We start from the raw sequence: 20,936 nt of genomic DNA, 5'->3' as shown, positions 1-20,936 counted from the left end.
TTCTTTTTTCTTTTGTGTTAGGCGGGATTTCTATTGCACTTAGATCCCCTTCCATCTTCTTGATTGTATTTTGAGGACTTTTTTTTTTATTTTTTCCCTGATTTGCTCCCCACCCTTTTTGTGCATTTTTTTTTTACTTGTTTGAATTACAATGTCTCTAGAGACCCACCCTGAGGAAGCCTCCCTTATTTCCATTGGCAAATTAATTTGCCGTTTTGAGCTCTTTGTCTACCAGTCCATAACTTATTTTCTTATTGTTGTTCCTTTATTTGTATTAGTAGTAGTTCAACCTCTCTAGGATCTCTAATATTGTGCATTTTGTTTCTCCACATGATTTTTAAAGATGTAGGGAATTTCATCTGCACAGTCGCCCCAAGAGATTTTAATTCTGACATAAATTGTCCAAGTTGCCATTGTCTGTCTTGCGTGACCTTGGCGACATCAGATCTAATTCTAAAGGACCAATCGTCCTTGTTGTAAATCCCTTTTTTTAAAGCTTCATCCAGTATTCTTTCTTTAAGAGAGTAGGATTTGAAATTGACAACAATTTTTCTCGGGTTTTTCTTAAGATTATCTTTCCCAAATGGGTCTCGATGTGCTCTTTGTATATCTTCAGCTTCTAGATCTGCCCAAGGGAAGTATTCTTTAAGTAAGCCCGTAACAAAGCCTTTCATATCTCCACCCTCACGACCTTCTGGAATATTAAGAAGTTTTATGTTATTCCTTCTGGATTGGTTCTCAAGCGACTCCAGTTTATCGCGAAGGGCGGTCTCATTAGATTTCAAAATGCTGATTTCATTTTGCGAAGATGCTACCTCCTTACTCAGAAATTCCACTGTGGTTTCTACTATTTTAACTCTTTCTCCCAGAGCATTCAACTTAGTATCAAAAGCTTCGCAGGTCTCTTGAATTTTTAGTTGGTTTTTCTCTGAGATTGCAAAATTGTTCCTCATCTCTGTCAAAACAGTTTCAAGTAGGCTACTCGAGGAGGCTGTTGGTATCTGATGGTCAACCATGTTGGAATCGAGTGACGCACCTTCGGGTGAATCGGCCTGGGAGAAATCGTTAACTACAGTGGGTATACATATTGGACTCAACTCCCCCCTGGTCTTTGATGCCGATCTTGGGTCGGAACTAGGTTCAATCATGGCCGCTGTTTCTGTCTCACTCGAGCAGCTCCTGACATTGGGTCGGATCCCTACCGAGTTCATGGCAGTAACGTTAGTTTCTGCCAACACGTTATCTTGGTCTACACTGGCTCGCAGGGTAGTTACCACGTTTTGGCTACTCGATTTTTGACCACTCAGCTGTTTTTCCTCTTGGGTCTGGATTTTAAAGAAAGATCTAAGAGAAGGAGTAATTTTAGGTTTAAGGCTTGTCTCTAAGAGGGAGTCGTTTGCCTTGTCCTGCTTATTTTTATTTTTTAAATAAGAGGTTGATGATAATGATTTTGTCGCAGTGCCTCTCTTTCTACCCTTAGACTTCTTGGTGCTGGTAGGGGTAATCTGGGAGTTTTTTGAGTTAGGGCTAGTCGAAGGGCATTCAGCCAGAAATTGCTTATTTCTTAGACAGTAGCTGATTCCTCTATTCAATTCTCCAGAGTCACTGTTGGCCTCTTCTGTATTCTCCAACGTCAAGTTATCAGCTATTAATGTTACTGGTATTACTGGCGAAGACGAGGACAGGACTAGAACTGTATTATCATTAGAGGTTTTATCTCTCGTTTCCTTTTCAGCTACAGGAGGGGGTTTAATGATAGAAGCCTTTACAGGCGGGATTCCCTCAAATCTCTTTACCCTCTTCATGCAGCCCCCTGCCCTTACCTTGTACGCTGAATTTTCGCTAGCTACGTCAGTTTCATTACAGCTAGCGCCGACAATCAGGGTCTGAAATCTCTGTAATCTCAGAAGTCCCGGAATCTGCTCCTGTGTCAGTTTCAGAGATGCTGGCGGTGTTGATTCAAGCGCCGCTGCTCTGCCTTGACCGACCCGGAAGGAGAAACCATCCACCGCTCGCCAGAAACCCGATCTTGCCTCCTGCGCCTCCACCCAGACGCCAAGCGAGGAGCCGCAGCCTGAACCTGAACGCAGCGTCCGCGGAACCCCTGACGCTCTCAACCCCGTGTCGATGATCTGTACACGTAGGTCGCTTTTCATTTTTCAGGCATAGGCAGCTTGAGGTTTTTAACATTAGTTAGAGATCACTAAAAAAGGGACATTAAGTAACGGACTTAGCATTTTTCACGGACTGGTGACGAGGAGCTCCCGACCGGTAACGTTAACCGGCCGCCATCTTCCTCCTCATATCATACACTTTATCGATATTACTCCTTTTCAAACATACAACAATCTTTCCAACTTTTTTGAGGAGAAAATCATTAATATCCAAAGGGGCTTTAACAGTAACTCTGATGGGTTGGATAATTCTCCTCTTTCCCGATATTTCTCATTTTAAGCCCAAAATGGCTGCTTTTCAACATATCTCTCTTCAGCAATTGGAACATGCTATATCATTTTATACATCAGGCTACCCTTTTGACCCATGTCCCCCGGTTGATTTTGAGAAAGTTATTGAGGCCATTAATCCTTAGATTAAAGCCATTGTTAATGCCTCTCTTTCCTCTGCGTTGGCATCTGAGACACAGAAGCTGGCGGGGGTCAAAGCGTTATTGTAGAAGCAAACTGCAGACCCGAATGTTTTATCCAATTTTAGGCTGATCTCCCTTCTCCCTTCCCTTACTAAAATGTTGGAAACATAGTCAACGAACAACTTATTGCCCTTTTTGAAAATTCTTTCCATCAAGCTATAGGCCCAGGCACTTCTCTGAATCTGCTCTTTTGCAAGTATCAAACAATAAAAGTACCACCGGATAAGGATTTGAATGTTAATTCCCTTAGATTTGTCCGCAGAAGTCAAATTTGTGGTGCCCGGTGCTCAGCACCTGCACTTAATTGTCAACACCTGTGCTTATAATAGTCTGCCACACAATGGCGCTGTCAGTTGAATTCAGAGATAAGTACAACAGCTGTTTATTTAATTCAGTGCACAATATAAATGACTGCCACCCAAGCCATTTTTACAGCTTTGAAGGTCAGAAATTGTCACACTTTCAAGTGTGTGATGATTAGTATTGTGCTGAAGCTCTCATTTGGCAGCTCTGCCAGGGCAACCGGTGGGGACAAGCTGCAGTGGCCTCCTGACGTGGATCCTAGCACATTTTTTCGTTTTTTTTTTTTTTTTTTTTTTTTACAAATTAAGCACAGGCTAAAATAACCTATACCTAGAGATTACTAAAGAATTGTTGGATAAGCTTCAAATGGTCCAAAATGCTACAGTTAGACTTGTTTTTAAGCTTTCTCAGAACTGTTTGGTCTCTCAGGGACTCAACAAGTTGCACTGGCCTCCTGCCCGCAAGCGGATCCTTCTTGAAACCATGGCCTTGGTTTTCAGAACATTTTATCTTAAATGCCCCATGTACCTTACTGATAGATTTATGCATCATAGGACACAAAGAACCTTGAGATCCTCTAATTCAAACTTGTGAGTTATCACTTCTTTCAGGCTTAAAACAAGAGAAGGGGAATATGTTGCTGTGTTAGGGTCTAAATCCTGGAGCCAGCTTCCCAGAGTACTGAGATTCATAGAGATTGAATTTACTTTTTTTAATTGCCTAAAACCCTGGCTCTGCTCGGTGATGACCTGCTCGAAACTCACCAAGCAGCTCAGCTCTTCTGACACGCTGCGAAGGAAAGCTGGGACCTGCGTTGTAAGCCGGGATTGTTCCTTCAAGCGGGGATGACCCTCCGGTGCTGGCAGCGGCGATGTCGAGTTTTGCAGTGACGCGTCAGTTCGGAATGACGCTGGGAGTCAATGAATGAATTTTTCTACTTGCTGCACCAAAACTCAATTCCAAGGGCAAAGGACCTGGATTTGGCACCACTTGGCAAGACAGGACTCTCAGTAAGGGAGCCCAGGTGCTGGTAGATGAAGTCTTGGATGGCCCTGAGACTTCTTAACAGAGGCAAGCTCAACGCAAGCCCTTGGCGAACCTCAGAAAGCAGGAGGTAGAATGCAAAGTCCAGTCCTTTTACTTCCAGGACAGAAGCAGCAGGCAGCAGGCCAGCACAGCAAAGCAAACAGCAAAGTGTCAGTCCCTCCTGAAGCAACACAGCTCCTCTTCCTGGCAGAATATCTACAATCCAGAATTTTTCCAAGTATGTGGTGTCAAACGTATACCCATTTCAGAAATTGAAATAGGCAAACTTCAAAGGAAAGTCTTTATAGTGCACAAGACCCTGCCTTTCCCTGCCCTGGGTCCAGACACATTACATGGGGTGGTGGAGATTACTTTGTGTGAGGACAGACACAGCCCTATTCAGGTGTCAGTGTCAACTCCTCCCACCACTCTAGCTCAAGAAGGCCCATCAGCCTGGTGATAGCCCAACAGGGTATGCAAGGCACACCTCAGCTCACTTTGTGTGACTGTCTAGAGTGAATGCACAAACAGCCCAACTGTCATCCTGCCCCAGACTTGTATTCAGAGACAGACAGAAGCATAGTATGGTTAAAGAAAGACTATGCCAACTTTCTCAAACTGGCATTTTCAGACCTGCAATTTAAAAACCATTGTCACTAAAAGATGTGTTTTTAAATTGTGAGTCCAGAGAAATCAAACTCCAATTTTCGATCCAGCTCCCAATTTGCAGATACACTTGGAAGATGTTACAAGGCAGCTCCAATGCTAACCTATGGGAGAGATAGGCCTTGCTAAAATGAAAAACAAAATTAGCAGTATTTCACTACCAGGACACGTAAAACACAACAGTACATGTAACGTGGGCCTCCCTTAGGGGTGCCTTACATGTACTAAAATGGAAGGTTTGAGCCTTGCAAGCGGCTGCACTTGCCAGGTCGAAGTGGCAGTTAAAAACTGCACACAGAGACATTGCAGTGGCAGGCCTAGGACATATTTGCAGGGCTACTAAATGTGTGTGGCACAATCAGTGCTGCAGGCCCTCTAGTTGAATTTGATTTACATGCCCAGTGCACACCTGGTGCACTGTACTTGGGTCTTACTAGTAAATCAAATAGGACAATCCGAGAAACCAAATATCATTACATTTTAAACAGGGAGCACTTGCCCTTTAGCACCAGTCAGCAGTGGTAAAGTGTCCAGAGTACTAACACCAGCAAAAATGAAATGCAGCACACAGTCAAAAACAGGAGGTCAGAGGCCAAAAGACAGGGGAAATCACGCCAAAAGATGCTAGGTTTAACAGACCCGCAAACAGAACCTCATGAGCCAGTGACAGCAGGAAATCACTACACACCAAAGGAAAACCAAGTCTCTTGCTAGCTCCTGGCTCAGGATTTACAGGACTGTTATAAAACAGTCCAGCCAACCTAATGTTTCCCAACAACTACCTTGCTAACTGGTTTCTGGGCTTCCTTCTGAAGTGCCATAAGTGAAGGTCACTGAAATTGTGCCTGGTTCAACTCCTCCCTGGTCATTCTTTCTAACAAACTCTGTAGCTCTTTTAGTGGCCCAGACACTAACATGCACTATGCTTTGGCTACTTCATTCTCCTCTCCATCTGGAACAGGGGCAAAGGGTGCCTAGGCATGTTCCTTCTCCAAAACAGAGGCCCTAGTGTTGTGGTCCAAGCAATGTAGAGTTCTGGACTTGGGACTAACACAGGTACAATCATATCGCTATCTAACACACATACAGAAGGGGGTGTGGCTTGGACGCTGAAGATAGAGGTCTGGTCAGCTTGCTGCTCCGCACCAGCTCTACATTAATCCAGTGAAGTTCGAGCACGGGGCACCTGTGGACCACCTCACGGCATGGAGATTGACCCAGGGCCTATCCGAGAGAGTTTTTTGAGGGCCGAGAAACCTGGTGGAGCGATCAGGGCAGCACGGGCTGACAAAACCAACAGGCCCCTGCTCTCCAAGATGGAGGAGCTTGGGGACAGTGATCACAGCCGCAACTAGACTGCTGCCTCCCGCTGAGTCATTTGGGCCCCCGCTAGCAGCCTCGCAACTGGTAGGAGGCACTGCAAGCCCTGAGGATGCGGCGATGTGAATCCCTACCTGCGGCTGCAATGCTGCCAGAGTCAGGGCTCTGTGCTGACGTGGGTGGCACAAGACGATCGCAACGCCGCTGACTGACTCCCTGAGCCATTGCAGATGGTGGGTGCTTGAGCCCTTGGTGAAAGGCACACAGCGGCCAAGCATGCTGAGCTGAGGGAGCGAGTGCCAGTCGAAGGGCGCAGTACTCGCTGCTTTCCAATGCCGGCTTGAGGCTCCGGGACAGGATTGATGGACATATAGGAGGGCTGTGAGGGTGAGGACGTCTTCCTGGAGGACTGAGGCACAGAATTTGGGGTTGCGGGGTCCCACAATCCGGTTGAGTGGCACTCCCGGTGGGACGGTCGGCAGGATCTACTGGCCTTCTCGGGGCTCGGTCAGAGCCCGGGGCAGACGTGGGCCTAGGCCTACTCCAGTTTTACCTACACATCCCTCTTCCTCCTTCCTGGTCTGCTCTGAGGTCCGGAGCTGGTTGCGGAGCGCCAGGGACCTGGCTGCTCAAGGTGGGAGACCATGGCCGACCCATGGTGAAGCCCCTTGAGCGCCTGAAGGAGGTAAGGACCTGGGTACCAGAACGGAGAACTGTAACTTATTGGTCGGTGCTTAACTGAAGCAATGCGAATCGGCCCGGGACCTGGTGTTTGTTCCTTTCCAACTCCTGACTGTAGACTGCGTGGGAGGCCAGCGGTTATTGGGGTTGGGAGTGTGGGGGGGGGGGGGTAGGCCAACGGTTATTGGGGGTGGAGGGAGGCCTCGTACAGTGGTTAGGATGGAAGGGACTGGAGATGCAAGACATTGGGCAAGGGGGTTACACTCATGGGTGAAGTGTACACTGAGGCTGTGGGGGTACACTGGACTCCCCGGGGCCCAGTGCGGACAACTGATTGTCAATCCTCTCACAGTACCCCCGTTCCATCTCTCCCCTCCTCCCACCTTTCTGCCAGGATTGAATTTGTAGTCCTGGATTAGGGGTCCTTGCTGCTAGTGGGACCCAGAGACTATCATACACTAACCGCTGCGGGGTACCCTGCTCGCCCTTGAATTGTGTTGGGCTGCGCCCGGGTGGGGACATTGGCAGCTCTATGCCGTAGAGGGTGCAGGCAGTGAGAATTCCTGCGGGACTCAGTGCAGGAGAAGACAAGGAAAATATTGGCCCCGGGAGACCCCTAGTCCAAGCTCTTTTCTCTGGGCCAGCGCCTGCTATATTTACCATTAGCACAGGTGTGTGCACCTGTGAGAGCCCTACTCATAGTGGCAATGAGGAAAACTAGAGCTAAACAGATTGGGGCACCTTCTGGCACGGATGAGTTCTCCCTACCCATGACTGGAGACAATGCAGACCCTGAATCGTCTGAGTATTTGCTACATGTGCATCTTGACATGGTACTGGCTTCAATAATGGACGCTAAGGTCACCCTCCAGCAAGACATAAATGCAGTCGTAGTGCGTCAGGGCCTTCTCAAGAGCTGAACACAGCAAACTGGAAGATCGAGTTTAGGAGGTGAAGACCTCGGTGGAGGATTTTCAGCCAGAACACAAAGCACTGGCTCACAAAGCGGAAGGTCTAACAGAAAGAGTGCATACTTTAGAGTGGTGCGCTGAAGATAGGGAGAGGCGAAACCGCCACAATAACATCAGGGTACTAGGTATCCCCAAAGGAGTGGAGCACAGTGATATGGTTTCCTATTTGGAACACTGGCTTCAGACTGATGTTGCTCCGAACCACATCACAGAGTGCCGGCTTGCCCGCTGGCACCTGACTGCACACCCGCCCGGTGGTGGCTAAGTTGCTCCATTATTAGGACATGGATGCCAGTCTCCAACTAGCACGAAATACAGGCCCCTTTGTGGTGGGCAATGGGAAAGTGTCTTCAGTTTCAGATTTTACAGCAGCAGTTCAGGCTCAGTGAGCTTTTTTCCGGGATGTCAAAAAGGCCCTTCCCAAGGAGGGACTACAGTGTGCCTCGATGTTCCCTGCTAAGCTCAGAATCATCCTGGACGGTGCTACTCACTTTTGTAAGTACCTAGGGGGCGGCCTGGTGAATAGCTAGAAGCCTACAGAGCGGGGTCAACTCTTCCAAGACCTGGTCCCAGGATGGGGCCTGCAAAACTGAGGCCCAGGAAACGTGCCAGGAGAGCATCCAGTAGTAGACTGTAGAAGAAGACCTCTCCCTCCCAGACGAAGCAGGAACAAGTGACGGCACTGATCTCAGTGGACGAGATCGCACAATCCAAAAGGACTGACGTTGATACCGACACCCCGTCGGAGCTCCGGTCTTGGGCATCGGAATCAGACGTCTCTATGTCTAATGGGGAACATCCCCCTACAGTGACCTCCACAATCCGTAGATGATTTGATCATAAGGTCAGCCAGTGGTGCCTCCCTGTCTGATGGCTCTATGCTTGAGGCTGACGTTTCACAGGGGACTCCGGGTGCCCCGGAGGTTCCAGACCATAGGGTCTTTCCATGTTTTGTTTGTGCTGTTTGGGCAGAGGGTCCCGACCAGTGGGACCGCGGATGGCTAGGTGCCCACTGGCACATGCCAGGACACACGATGAAAAATGAGCTGGCACAGTATGGTGAAACTCTTCCTTCCTAGTCTACCCCACCTGGATTAGACCCTGCAAGGTGTCTGGAGGTGGCGTTCTCTTAACAATGTTTTTACTTTACAAGTTTGGGCGGCCAGTTGTTGCTGGACTGCTCTAGGGTTGGGGAGTTTGTTGCTGGGGGCTTACTTTGCTTGTCTCAGGAACTGAGCTTCTGGATATTTCAGGGGGAACTGGTAGGGGAGGGGGGTGGTTGCAGGGAAGCATGTGTAAACACATACCTTGCTTGACAACATGTCGGATCCAAGGTTTAAATTGACCTTCGTGTCTTGGAACATTAAGGGGGATGGGTTCAGCTGCTAAGCGCCACAACTTCCATAGATACCTGAAGAGGTGCGGGGTGCAGGTGGCTATGTTGCAGGAGACTCACCACACAAGCGAGGTGGTTTGCCATCTGAAACGTAGATGGAGAGGACAGTTGTATGCCACTTCACACTCCTCTTATGGCTGGGGGGCCCTTAAATAGATATGGGCAGGCACACCTGTTGCCCTCACTCATTCCACCATTGACAAGGAGCGGCTCTATGTGTTGATGAGGGATAAATTGTTCGGTAAAGATGTTACTCTGGGAAGTGTGTATGTTCCGAACCAGGATCAGGTAGTTTTCCTCCAGACACCTTCGGCCCCACTAGATACTTTTCTTCATTCTCTTATTGGCAGGGGATTTTAACTGCATTGTGGACATCGCACTAGACTGCTAGATTTCCTCCTTGCCAGGGGCTGTGGAACATAGAACTACTGAGGGCATTCCGGACTGGCTGGGTCATTGGGGATTGGCGGATACTTTGGGAGAACAACATGGCCAGACGTTTTACTACTTGTACTGCTCTCATTTTCCACCTATATACCAGACTGGATATATTGGTCTGCTTCAACAGGCTTAGTCAATATGTGACTCACAGAGTATCTGGGGCGCACACTGTCCCTCAATAGCCTATTGCTCCTAGGGGTCCACCCAGTTGAAGAACGCTCTGAGGTCCCTATGTGGCGTCTTAACTCCCTGTCTCCAGAGGATGCATGCTTCAGAGACTCACTGGGTGTTGCTTTGACCAACTAGTCTGCTCAAAATCAGGGTTGAGTGTCATCCGGCCTCCTGGAGCAGAAAGCATTAAAGGTGGTATTGCAGGGTGATTGTCTGGGAGAGTCGGTGGGCGTGCTGAGGGAACTACACAGAGAGCTCCGGTTGGATGGGGAACTCTACGAACTGGATAATATTTTGGGGATGGATGTGGAGGCACTGGCACGGCTCAGGGAAGCCAAGGGGAGGTATACCGCGATCATTGAGCACCTGCGCGGTCAAGTCTGTAGGGAGTATATCTCCTGGGCACATGAGGAAGGGTTGAGCCAGGCAGGCTCTTGGCTTGGCTCTCGGCTCAATACAATGTCCACAGGGGTTCTAGACAGAGGAGTCCCGCTATCTCCTCTTTTGTTTGCTCTGGCCTTTGAGGTGCTGGTAGAACTTTTCCGATAGAGGAGGGCAGGCTTTGGAGAGATTGTTGATGGAAGGGAGCATATAATAACTTTATATGCAGACAACTTACTGCTGCATCTCGATGACGGTCCGATAGGAGCCGAAAATGCGCTGACTCTGCTGAATTAATCTGCGAGGCTTTCAGGCCTCAGTGTTAATACATCCAAGACTTGACTGTCTCTCATGTCCTCTGGGGCGCAGAGAACTGAGAACATCCTGCGGGGTCTGACATGGTCGCCAACGCCCTTTCGGTCCTTAGGGATTTGAGTGTTCCATTCCCTGGAAGACCTGCGGGCGGTATCTTCGGTACTGCTCTTTGATCCCTTAAATATTGTGTCCCCTTCTGGCGGACATTGACGTTGCCCATCATGGCCCAGATCTCGGTATCCAAAATGCTCATGTTGCAGAGACTGGTATATTTCTTTACTAACCTGTCAGTGAAGGTGCGGGGTTCCTGGTTCTAAAAACTGGACACTCTCCTTAGAGAACTTATATGAGATGGAGGCCGCCACAGGGTTTCTCTGGAGGTCCTCAGGCGCCCCCTAGATGAGGGAGGTCTAGGGACCCCTGATTTTGAGCTACATTTCCTGCCAGCCGTGGATCACTCAGTGGCTTGATCCCATGCATCAAGAGGAGCTGGGCCCAGTGGGGTGGGCTGACTACCAGGGCATTCTGATGGCAAAACTGCTCTGTAGGAAAGTGGAGATCCCCAACTGGGTGACCTAACAGTGGCACTGAAATGTTGGAGGGGCTGCAGAGGTTTGCAGGGACTCCCCTTTATGTGCCGGCACCATCATTAGTGGGACTACCACACCGGGACCAGCTCTCTTTTTTTACAGTGGCGAGTTAGCTGCATGGATGGACTCTGGGTTAGTAATGATGTGAGATTGCTACCAGATGGGTACACTGCTCTCTCTGGAAGAGTTGGTGACAGAATACGACTTATCCCCAGGCCAGGTTTTAACGTGTGTAGCCCTGATGTGCACTTTTGGGAACCTATGGTCCAGCGGCCATGAGGAGCTGGGGAAGCATGCGGTGTTATAGCTGCTGCTGCCTATGGGCTTAGCAAGGCACCTAGTGAAATGGTTTTACAGGGCACTGTTGGGTATGGCTTGAACATAGTTGGCGGACATCAGATGCAGATGTTACATGCTTCTGAGGCGTGCAATTACCAATTCCGAGTGAGGTAAAGTTCTGGCGTATCCCAAGAGGGTTTCAAAAATGAGATTAAAGTACATGCAGTTTAATTACATCCATATGACATACCTGATCCCTCACAGACACTAGATAATATATGGAGGGGAACCTCGGAGCTGCCTCAGATGTGCCCTCCTGGGTGTAGATTTTGGGCATATGACCTGGAGTAGTCCCCACTTGCTGCCATTCTGGGAGACAGTTGTGCAGACTCCCCAGGTTGCGCTGGGCCAAAATATTGATTGCACCTTGGACACTTGCCAGCTGAGGCTGTTTTCCCAGACCGCGGAAACGGAAGGTGGACTCTAGAGTCATAGACCTAGTCTTGGCACTGGCCAAGAGGCATATAGCACTGAAGAGGAAAGCCCCCACGGTTCCAGGGATCGAACCCTGGGTGAGGGATGTCATGGCCTGGACTAGAGCGGAGAAATGAGCCCTGACTAGGGAGGATGCCGGAGGCATCCAACAACAACCAATTGCAGGACTGTGGACGGAGATACTGGAGGTATGGGAGCACTCAGGGGAGGGTATGGAGAGGAAGAGGAGGTTTACGGCACTCCAACAAGCGAGACGGAGGAAGAAAACGCTGGAGACACTGATGAGGGGGCAAGGACACTGATGGGGGGGCAGAAGCACAATGAGTAAGTATAACTGACTGTCATATCGGAGGGACGCACACTTCACCACAGGGGATAAAAACTGGGCTCACCAGTGTGTCTGGCTCCTGTACCATAAGTGCCGCCTTTCCGACGGCCGGATGGTGGTTCGCGGTAGGACATGGTGACTGGGTTACACCCCGCTCCACGGTAGACAATCAACTGACCTCCTGGTTGGGTTAGCTAGTGAACTCCTGACCGTACTATATACGGTTTAGGTATATTTTCTGAATGTTTTTCTTGTTTAGAGAGTTAAGTGCAATGGGTGGTACGGACTCCCTTGTAGACATTTGTGCACAATTTTAAGAGTCACACCTAATCTTGGAGGTACTTATAGCATATTTGGAAGCATTGACAGGAAAGTAAGCTTGAAGAGACAGTGTTGTGGCAGACCTAGGACACCGTGGCAACCCAGAAATCCAGTTTCTTGTGACAGGGATGGTGGGGGCCACTAGGCATGTGCCATTGGACCAGGGAACACCCCTTCAGGTCTGAGTTACTTCTTCTTAACCATTTGGGCCTGATTAACAGTTTGGCGGATGGGTACCCAGTCACAAATGTGACAAAAATATCCCATCTGCCTTATTACATGTGACATAGAATATAATGCACCTGTAATAAGTCGGACAGGATATCAGTCATTTTTGTGACAGAGTAACAGGTCTGTCAAACTGTAAAGTAGGCTCATCGTTCAGTAAGCCCTACTCTCCCTCAGGAAAGAATCCTTTCCAACACTGATAGCAACCTACAGTGCAAATTAAGGTATATGGGTGAATATGCTTTAGAGTATTTGGACCCATATATCAGACTCTATTAGGTCGAGTACTACAGACCCTCTCGTTTACCCTCTCCCACAGACAACACACTACCTATCAGGGATGTTGCAGGTACAAGATTCCTAATCAACTTGTTACTTACCTTCAGAAAAGCTCTTTCTGGTGAATATGGTCTATCTAACCGCAGACCACTTGTAGAGAGACGCCAGACTGGATCTGGAAATATTCAAGCTGTGCTCCTGCATGCTGTTAAGTGGCGCCATGCAGCTCTATCTTCACTCTGTTCTACCCCAGAAGTGACAGAGCAGCATATAGAAGCCACCCCTCTGTAGTGACGTCAGATTCCTGCTGGATTCTTTCTGTGCCCTCGAATGCAGAGCACCACAGAATCAGAGGAGCTAGTGTGTTTCTCTTTAAATTGGGACCTTTTTAGATAGTAAAAAGAGGCCACTCCACAGAACGGTGAGACCAAAAGGTACTTTAGGATCGAAGGGGCAAAATTCCCTTCCCCTCAGACCTGGCTGTGAAGGCAGTAATGCTTGGTGAAGGTGTGAACTGACACCCATGTTCTGGCCTGATAGATGTCCAGAACAGGCACTCCACGCACCAATGCAGTGGCAGCAGGTCTAGCCCTGCCCCTGGTAGAATCGGTGTTCAGTCTTTGAGGAGCCTGCTTCTTCACCAGTGGTTAGTAGGTTTGGATGCAGAGGACTATCCACCTTTACAGAGTCCTTTTCTACACCACCTTACCCTTCTCTGCCCCAGAACCCCAAAAATAGTTAATCATCCATTGAATAGCCTTAGAGTGATTGATGTAAAAGCGGACTGTTCTTTTGGGGTCCTGCCGCTGGAGTCTCTCTGTTTTTAAGGGATGAGGTGGGTGAAAAGAATGTTGGGAGAGTGGTGGATTGCGCAACGTGAAATGTCTTCACAGCTGTCAGCAAAAACCACACCCAGGTCCTCGACAGCAGCCTGCCTGGGAAAAAGGTGGTGTAAGGTTGCTGAACCGAGTGAGCCTGAAGCTCACACATGTAACAAGCGGAAGTGATCGCAATGAGAAAAGCGGTTTTGAGAGTCAAAAGACACCGTGAAAAAAGTGCATGGCTCAAATGGAGTGTACATGAAGAAATTAAGGGCCAAATTAAGGCCTCATTGTAGCATCAAAAACAGATGACGGGAAACATGAGAGTAGGACCTTTAATAAAACACATCACTAGAGATGATTATACAGGGACTATGTACATGTCTTCATGAAAATACATTTGGAAGACGATAACGTAGCAATAAACATAAATAACATATGTTCTCATAATAAACTTCCATTCCAAAGGGGACATGGCTTCTTTGAAGTACGTGTGGTATAGTAAAACACTGCTACAAATGGTAAGCGATTCAACAAGGACCATAGGGAGGAAGACAAAAATAAAAGTTGGACCTCATCAATCACACTGAGATCAGCGAAAGGACAGCAATTAAGCTGAAGTAATCAGTATGTGGTCTATGCTCCAGACGAAAAAAGAGGAAGTGAAGCCAGCATGCACTGGCAATTGTAAAGGCAGCAAATAAGAAAGACCATGAAGCCAAAGAATGAAAAGCAATCAGAGGGCTGCAAGCTCCTTGTATACAATTTATCTCGCAGGTGAGACCTAAAAACCTAATTGGTGGTGGTTGTGACACATGTGTGAGCATGTACCACATCATGCTGGGCTGCCACTGTATCATCACAAGTATGTGTCATCATGCTCCTTTTATTTTTTGCCGAAGCTGTATAGGAAAAATATTTTGTTGAGCTGAACAGCAATGGCAAAATGCATATGCAAAATGCATATACATAGCCAAGAGATCCAAAATGCCGTTTACATTATCTATTATTGATGTGAAAATATATTAAGCTACAATTAATATATTTAAATGTGCAGTCATACTTTGAAATCTGTATACTTTTAGAGTGTTAACAAGCCATTTCCGATAAAACCTGAAAACATAAGCAACATCACACAACTTTATATGAACATCTGCAGCTTTTAGGAAATCTGATCTTTTTCTCTCGCTTTCTCTGCTGGAAATACACACCTGTTAATTTGGCACTTAACTTAGACAGTTTAGAGACAGTCAAAAGACAGCCCATTTTTGCTTTTTCCACTTTTTGGAAAAAAGTTGGACATGAGAACACACTGTTTCATGTCTGCATATCTAAATATCAATAAAAATAAAAACCTAGGAGCCTTAAACATAAGTATCAACTTTGTACAGAGTTATCACCTATTCTGAATTGTATATGCATTCACATTTATTCGTATGATATACAGTGCTGGGAAACCGGTTTGTGCTAAGTCAGTGAAATACGTTTCAGTTCCACTAATTGTACATTTTAAGTATGTATTTATATACAGAGATGTTACCCATTAGATTTGCAGATCATCTCTAGTCGGTCTTATTTGCTGTACAGCACTCAGACACTCGCACCGAGTATGTCCGCACTATGCTATTTTACTGCTGACAGATTCTGGAAGATGAACAGTTGAAACACCTTGCCATCTGTGATGAAAGGGAACACTTGAGACTTTCCTCCACGTCATCCAGGAATACTCAACAATTTAGGAACATTGGCAAGCTAGCCAAGATAAATGGTCTACAGTACTGGGAAGACTTATAGGCCTTAGCCAAAATCCGGAATTTGGAAGATCATCGAGGAGTTGTATACTGACAGGAATGGACTTTCTTCTGCCTATGCAAGTTCACGTCAGAAGCTGGTGCTCTGATAGGGCACCCCTGAGTAGCTGCCTGGATAGGGGGCATGGATCACTGCTGATGCCTAGGAGAAGCAACCTACATAGCAAAGGGTTTCCCAAGAACCTTTTCAGGACACTTTTCACTACGCTACATGTTATGATCTGCTATGACTGGCTACACGTGTGTTAGGGAGACAAATTGTGCTCCATAATGCAAACAGTAAAATACAAACATTTCTATTTAGCTTTAGGTAGCGTGATATGAATTAAAACGCTAATACTTACTGGATCTAAGAAGCCTGTCGATCCTGTCAATTCTTTCAATACTGGGTGAAAGGAGCCTAATGCGAGGACTTCCTGGGCTTGATGCTTCTGAACACACATCGGTAAAGGAGTCGTCATAATTCAGGAAGAGAAGTTCTTTTACACATTTGTGACAGACGCTGTGCTGACATGGAAGAATAAGTGGATGGGTGAATAACTCCTTGCAGGCGGGACAAATTAACTCTCGCTCAATATTCTTAATCGTCACCTGAAAGGACCAGAAACACAAGCAGGAAATAAACACCTTATCAAATAAAACCAAAATACAGTCAGAATAATAAGGCAAATTGCGACATTTTCACATTACGATGTGGAAGGCAGGACACTACAAAACGTGTAAATAACAGTTAATCTATCATATTGTTAATTAGCTACTCGGTCATATTTTTCACCAACTCGGTATATGATTTTTAGAACTAGCTCTACATGATGCAAAAAGTTACAAAACATACATTTTGCCATGAACATAATGACAACAGTTTTTAATGAATATGCGTGGAGTTGCATCCTTCAATATCGGTTCCATGATAATCCCCGGGATTGTTGGAGGAGGCCGACGGGTTGACGCTGGGCTGGAAAAAGGAGAGTCAAAAAGATACTGTAGATAGGCAGTAGGATAGGAAAAGGGAAGCAGCAGGGTGAATATCAAAATTAGTCTTAGTATAAATGATCAAACCAACCCTACACAACAGGATGCAACGTACAGTTTTATGGTTGGAGCCTATATTGTTGGTTGGGTCTTGCCAGCCCACTGGGCTCTGCAGCCCCCAGGGAAAATTCCAGAGTGGCAGAATGACCAGTAGGGCCCTAGGAAGCAAGGATGAAGTAGGAACTAGGGAATGGACTAGCAAGGATGAAGTAAGAACTAGGGGACGGACTTGAGTTAGGAGAAAGAAGAAGACTAGAGTGAAATGAATTGGTGGGGGGTAAGTTGAGACACTGTTGGAGGGAAAGGATAGGATACAATGGAGCAGAGAAGCAGGGTACAATATCAAAGGGAACCCCGGAATTGGATAGCACTTATGGTCAAATAAGGAGGAGGAAGCAGCACTGTAGTAGGGCAGTGGCACAGAACAAGGCAAAGGGCAGTTCAAAAAACTCTTCCCCCACTCACTCCAAAATTCCACCAGTAAATCCTATTTCTTATTAATTTACTTCAGTTAAAATATTTTTGTTTTTAAAGACAGCCATAAAAACTAATAGCACTGAGCTACTCAGGACAAAAAAACACAAGGAGATTATGGTTTGTTTTACAATTAAAACAAAATTGTTGTCCACGAGGTGTACTTCAATATTCTGGATTCATATACCGTAATCTTACCAACTGGTTTAAAAACTGCAATCTTGTGGTGAGAACAGGAAACAGAAGTAGCACACACACAAGCCATCCATGCAACTCTTGCCCACCCTAGCCTATCTTCTTGCATTTTGTTTATTTTTTGCAGTTTTACATAGGGCCAACTTGACACAAGAACAAGAAAGCGCTTTACATGAGAAGCAAATTACATCACACATTCTTTACTGCACGGGTGATTAAGTTATTTGCCCAGAATAACAGGATATTGGCCCATACGACTACTCGGACCTGGTTCATCAGTTCCAAAGTCGGCAGCTCTAGTCACATCTTCTGCAATGATTTTTAGTTATTTAGGAAACTAGCCATCAATTTTTTTATCCTGTTGCTTAGCCAAAGATGGGGGATGGGAATTGAATTAATAACGTCAGAATTGCTGGTAAATAACTTTGCATACCTCTTTTTCCTAGTAAAAGTATTTTCTTATTGCGATCTAATGACACCCGATCAAGAATTAGAACAAATTATATTCAAATGAAAGCCTGGCCCGGACTATGTAATTGGGCTGTGTATAGGTTTAGCAAACACTGACCATCATGTAAAAAATCTGAGACCCAGACCAATGCTTACAGAGGTATGTAGAGCAACATGTGCGGTTATCCATTCCACACATATCCTTGATGGGGACATGCATCTGAAAAGCCATAAAGGCCATGTTTGACCTATGACAAAAACATGAAGTCCTTGTGGAAGAACTGTTTGGAAAGTACAGGACAGGTGTAAAGATTACACGAAGTGTAGTTTGATCTTCAAGAAGATTTATTATCCAGCTACAACCCAGCTGAGCTCCCAGCTCAACAGTCCTCCTAGTTCAACTCCAAACATTCCACCTTAGGCTGACATCATACATTCCATGATGTCAGCCAGCAATTTCTCTACACATCTCCCCCTTTACAATGACAAAATGTTGATCTTTACAATAATTTCCATGTGAACTAACATAACCAAGTCTGGTTGAACCTTGAATCATAAACTCTACAGATTAACTTCTAACTTTACATACGTCACCCACACTTCTAATAGTTCCATTTTCTAGAATCACTACATTGTGTTTGACTTCCTTAACCCTACAAGGCTTAGAGTATTTACTTTCACCTTTATGGACTAAACCTTTCTTTCGTACCACAATCCAATCTCCCGGCATCAACAAAGATCTCTTCACTCCTATCCTTTTGTTGTAGTATAAAATATTTTTACTACTTTTCTTCATTACATTTTCTCTAATTTTTTCTCTATCCACCACAACTTCCACATCATCCTTCAACCACACAGGACATTCCTTAGAGTTTGGAATCCTCCCCTTGAGAGAAAAAAAAGGTGCAATCCCAGTTGAAGAATGAGACGTGACTATGCGACCACATCAATCTTCTTAATTCCTTGTTCCATGATAACTGATTTGCCAATGACAATTGTATATTTTCCATTATCAACCGATTCACCCTCTCCACAAGGCCATTGGCCTGTGGACGGAACAATGCCACTCTTTCATGAGCAATACCCAACCCATTCAAATAGGACACCATTTCTTTAGATATAAATTGTACCCCATTATTGGAGACAATGGTCTTTGGCGATCCCTCATCCATAAAAGTCTCTTCCAGGAAATCTATAACTATAGACGTGTTTACCTCTGGCACAACTTTGACCTCAAACCATTTGGAATGATAATCTACCAGTACAATAATGAATTTGTTCGTAGTTCCTAACTTTGCCACAGGTCCCAAAAAATCAATCGCCAATTTTTCCCAAGGCTTACTAGGAAAACTTGTCATCTCCAATGGAGGTTGTCTGATTATTTTAGACTCGTCACTATTAGCACACGCCATACAATTCTTTACTTTTTCCTCAACATCATGATCAACACCCGGCCACCAAAACACCTCCCTGACTCTTCTTTTCATGGCGCTACGTCCCAAGTGACCTTCATGAATAATATTAAGAATTCTAGGTCGAATGACGATGGAAGGAACGATCTGACTCCTCCTCCTGAGTTTTCCACTTACAATGCTTAACTCATCCTTGACTTTAAAATACTCTCGTATATCAGCTTTCTGAGTATCTCCATTGTCCCATCCATGCACAACCTTTTCCTCAACTTCCCTCATGACACCATCACTCTCTTTAGCAGATACCCATTCACTAGCAGCAATACACAGCTTTCCTTCAATTGATAACACCTCACTATCTTGTATTTCTGAAACCACACCTTCCTCAGGCATCCTTGACAAAAAATCAGCAACAACATTGTTGCTTCCTTTAACAAATTCAATTTCAAAATTATATTCCAACACACCTAATAACCACCTTGTAAAACGAGGTGTGACATTCCCTTCAAGACCACAACCACCTTTGAAGATGTATGTCAGTGGCTTATGGTCCGTCCTTAATTTAAAAGGCATTCCCCACACATAAAATCTGAAATGGTTAATTCCCCAGCAACAAGCCAGAGCCTCCCTTTCAATTACAGAATAAGAAACCTCAGCTCCTTGTAACCTCCTTGATGCAAATCCAATGACACTTTCTACCCCTTCATGAACCTGAGTAAGTACAGCTCCAATTCCAAACCCACTTGCATCAGTAGTTATGTATGTCCTCTTTGTCACATCAAAATGACCCAACGTTGGGGCACACACAATAGATCTCTTTATTTCGGAAAAAGAATTCTCACACTCGCCTGTCCAACCATATTCCGCACCCTTTTTCATCAACTTCCTTAAAGGTTCAACAATTTCTGTGAAGTTTTTTACATATTTAGAACAATATTCCGCTAACCCAAGGAATGACTTCAATTCTTCCTTAGATTCAGGCCTACGAGCATTTTCCATGGCAGTTATAATACTTTTCTTAGGACTAATTTCCTTAGCACTTATGGTGTGTCCTAGGTAAGTAACTTCTTCTTTCCTTATTTGACATTTTTCCTTCTTCACAGTCAATCCATGTTTTTCTAATCTGAACATGACTTCTTCAAACAACTCATCATGACCACGATCACTATTTCCAACAATCAGCACATCATCTTGAAAGCACAATACGTGCTCTAAGTCCCCAAAAATATTTCTCATCACTCTCTGAAAGACAGCAGATGCTGATGCTAACCCAAAAGGCATCCTTTTATAACGAAATGCTCCCAATGGAGTAACGAAAGATGTTAAATGTCGTGACTCCTCATGTAAATTCACTTGATGATAGGCAGAGGACATGTAAAGCACGCTGAACATGACTCCCTTACCTTCCATGGTTAGCATCTCAGAAATATTCGGTAATGGTTGTCTGTCTATCCAAATACACTTATTTAAATCTCGCAAGTCAATACATAAGCGAATCTTCCCATCACCCTTGGGTGCCACGACGATAGGAGCCAACCACTCCAAGGCTTCTATTGGTTCGATGATTTGTTGTTCTAACAGCCTATCTAACTCTTCCTTCAAGGCTTGTTTCATCAAGTTAGGTACATTCCTAACCTTATGTACCACTGGCATAACATTATGTTTCAAGATGATTTTATGGGAAAACCCTTTCAACAAACCCAATTCATCTGAAAACACCTTAGGAAATTTCTTCATCAAATCTTCACAATTTTCTGGAGAAACTTCCTCTATTTTGTCCTGTTCAGCTAATATTAGTGGGTCTTTGGCAGAAGGGTTGATGATTATCCCTAAATCATATTGATGTCGCCAACCGAGGAGATCCAAGCCATAATCAGTCACATACATTCTTCCAAAAACTTTT

General features: G+C 45.6%; 1 protein-coding gene across 2 annotated transcripts in view; it reads right to left on the bottom strand.

The window, feature by feature from the left end:
• Positions 1 to 20,936, bottom strand: part of TRIM36 (tripartite motif containing 36) — a 640,592-nt gene that overhangs the window by 354,696 nt on the left and 264,960 nt on the right. For both annotated transcript variants that reach the window (XM_085632625.1, XM_085632626.1), the window contains exon 2: positions 15,815 to 16,061. In XM_085632625.1, the coding sequence (XP_085488751.1) occupies positions 15,815 to 16,061 (247 nt within the window). The remainder of the gene's footprint in view (positions 1 to 15,814; positions 16,062 to 20,936) is intronic.

The sequence above is a fragment of the Triturus cristatus genome, chromosome 2_1 (assembly GCF_964204655.1).
Source record: "Triturus cristatus chromosome 2_1, aTriCri1.1, whole genome shotgun sequence".
Classification (NCBI taxonomy): Eukaryota; Metazoa; Chordata; class Amphibia; order Caudata; family Salamandridae; genus Triturus; species Triturus cristatus.
Note: the sequence above shows the minus strand (reverse complement) of the source record. Positions and strands in the feature narration are given on the sequence as shown.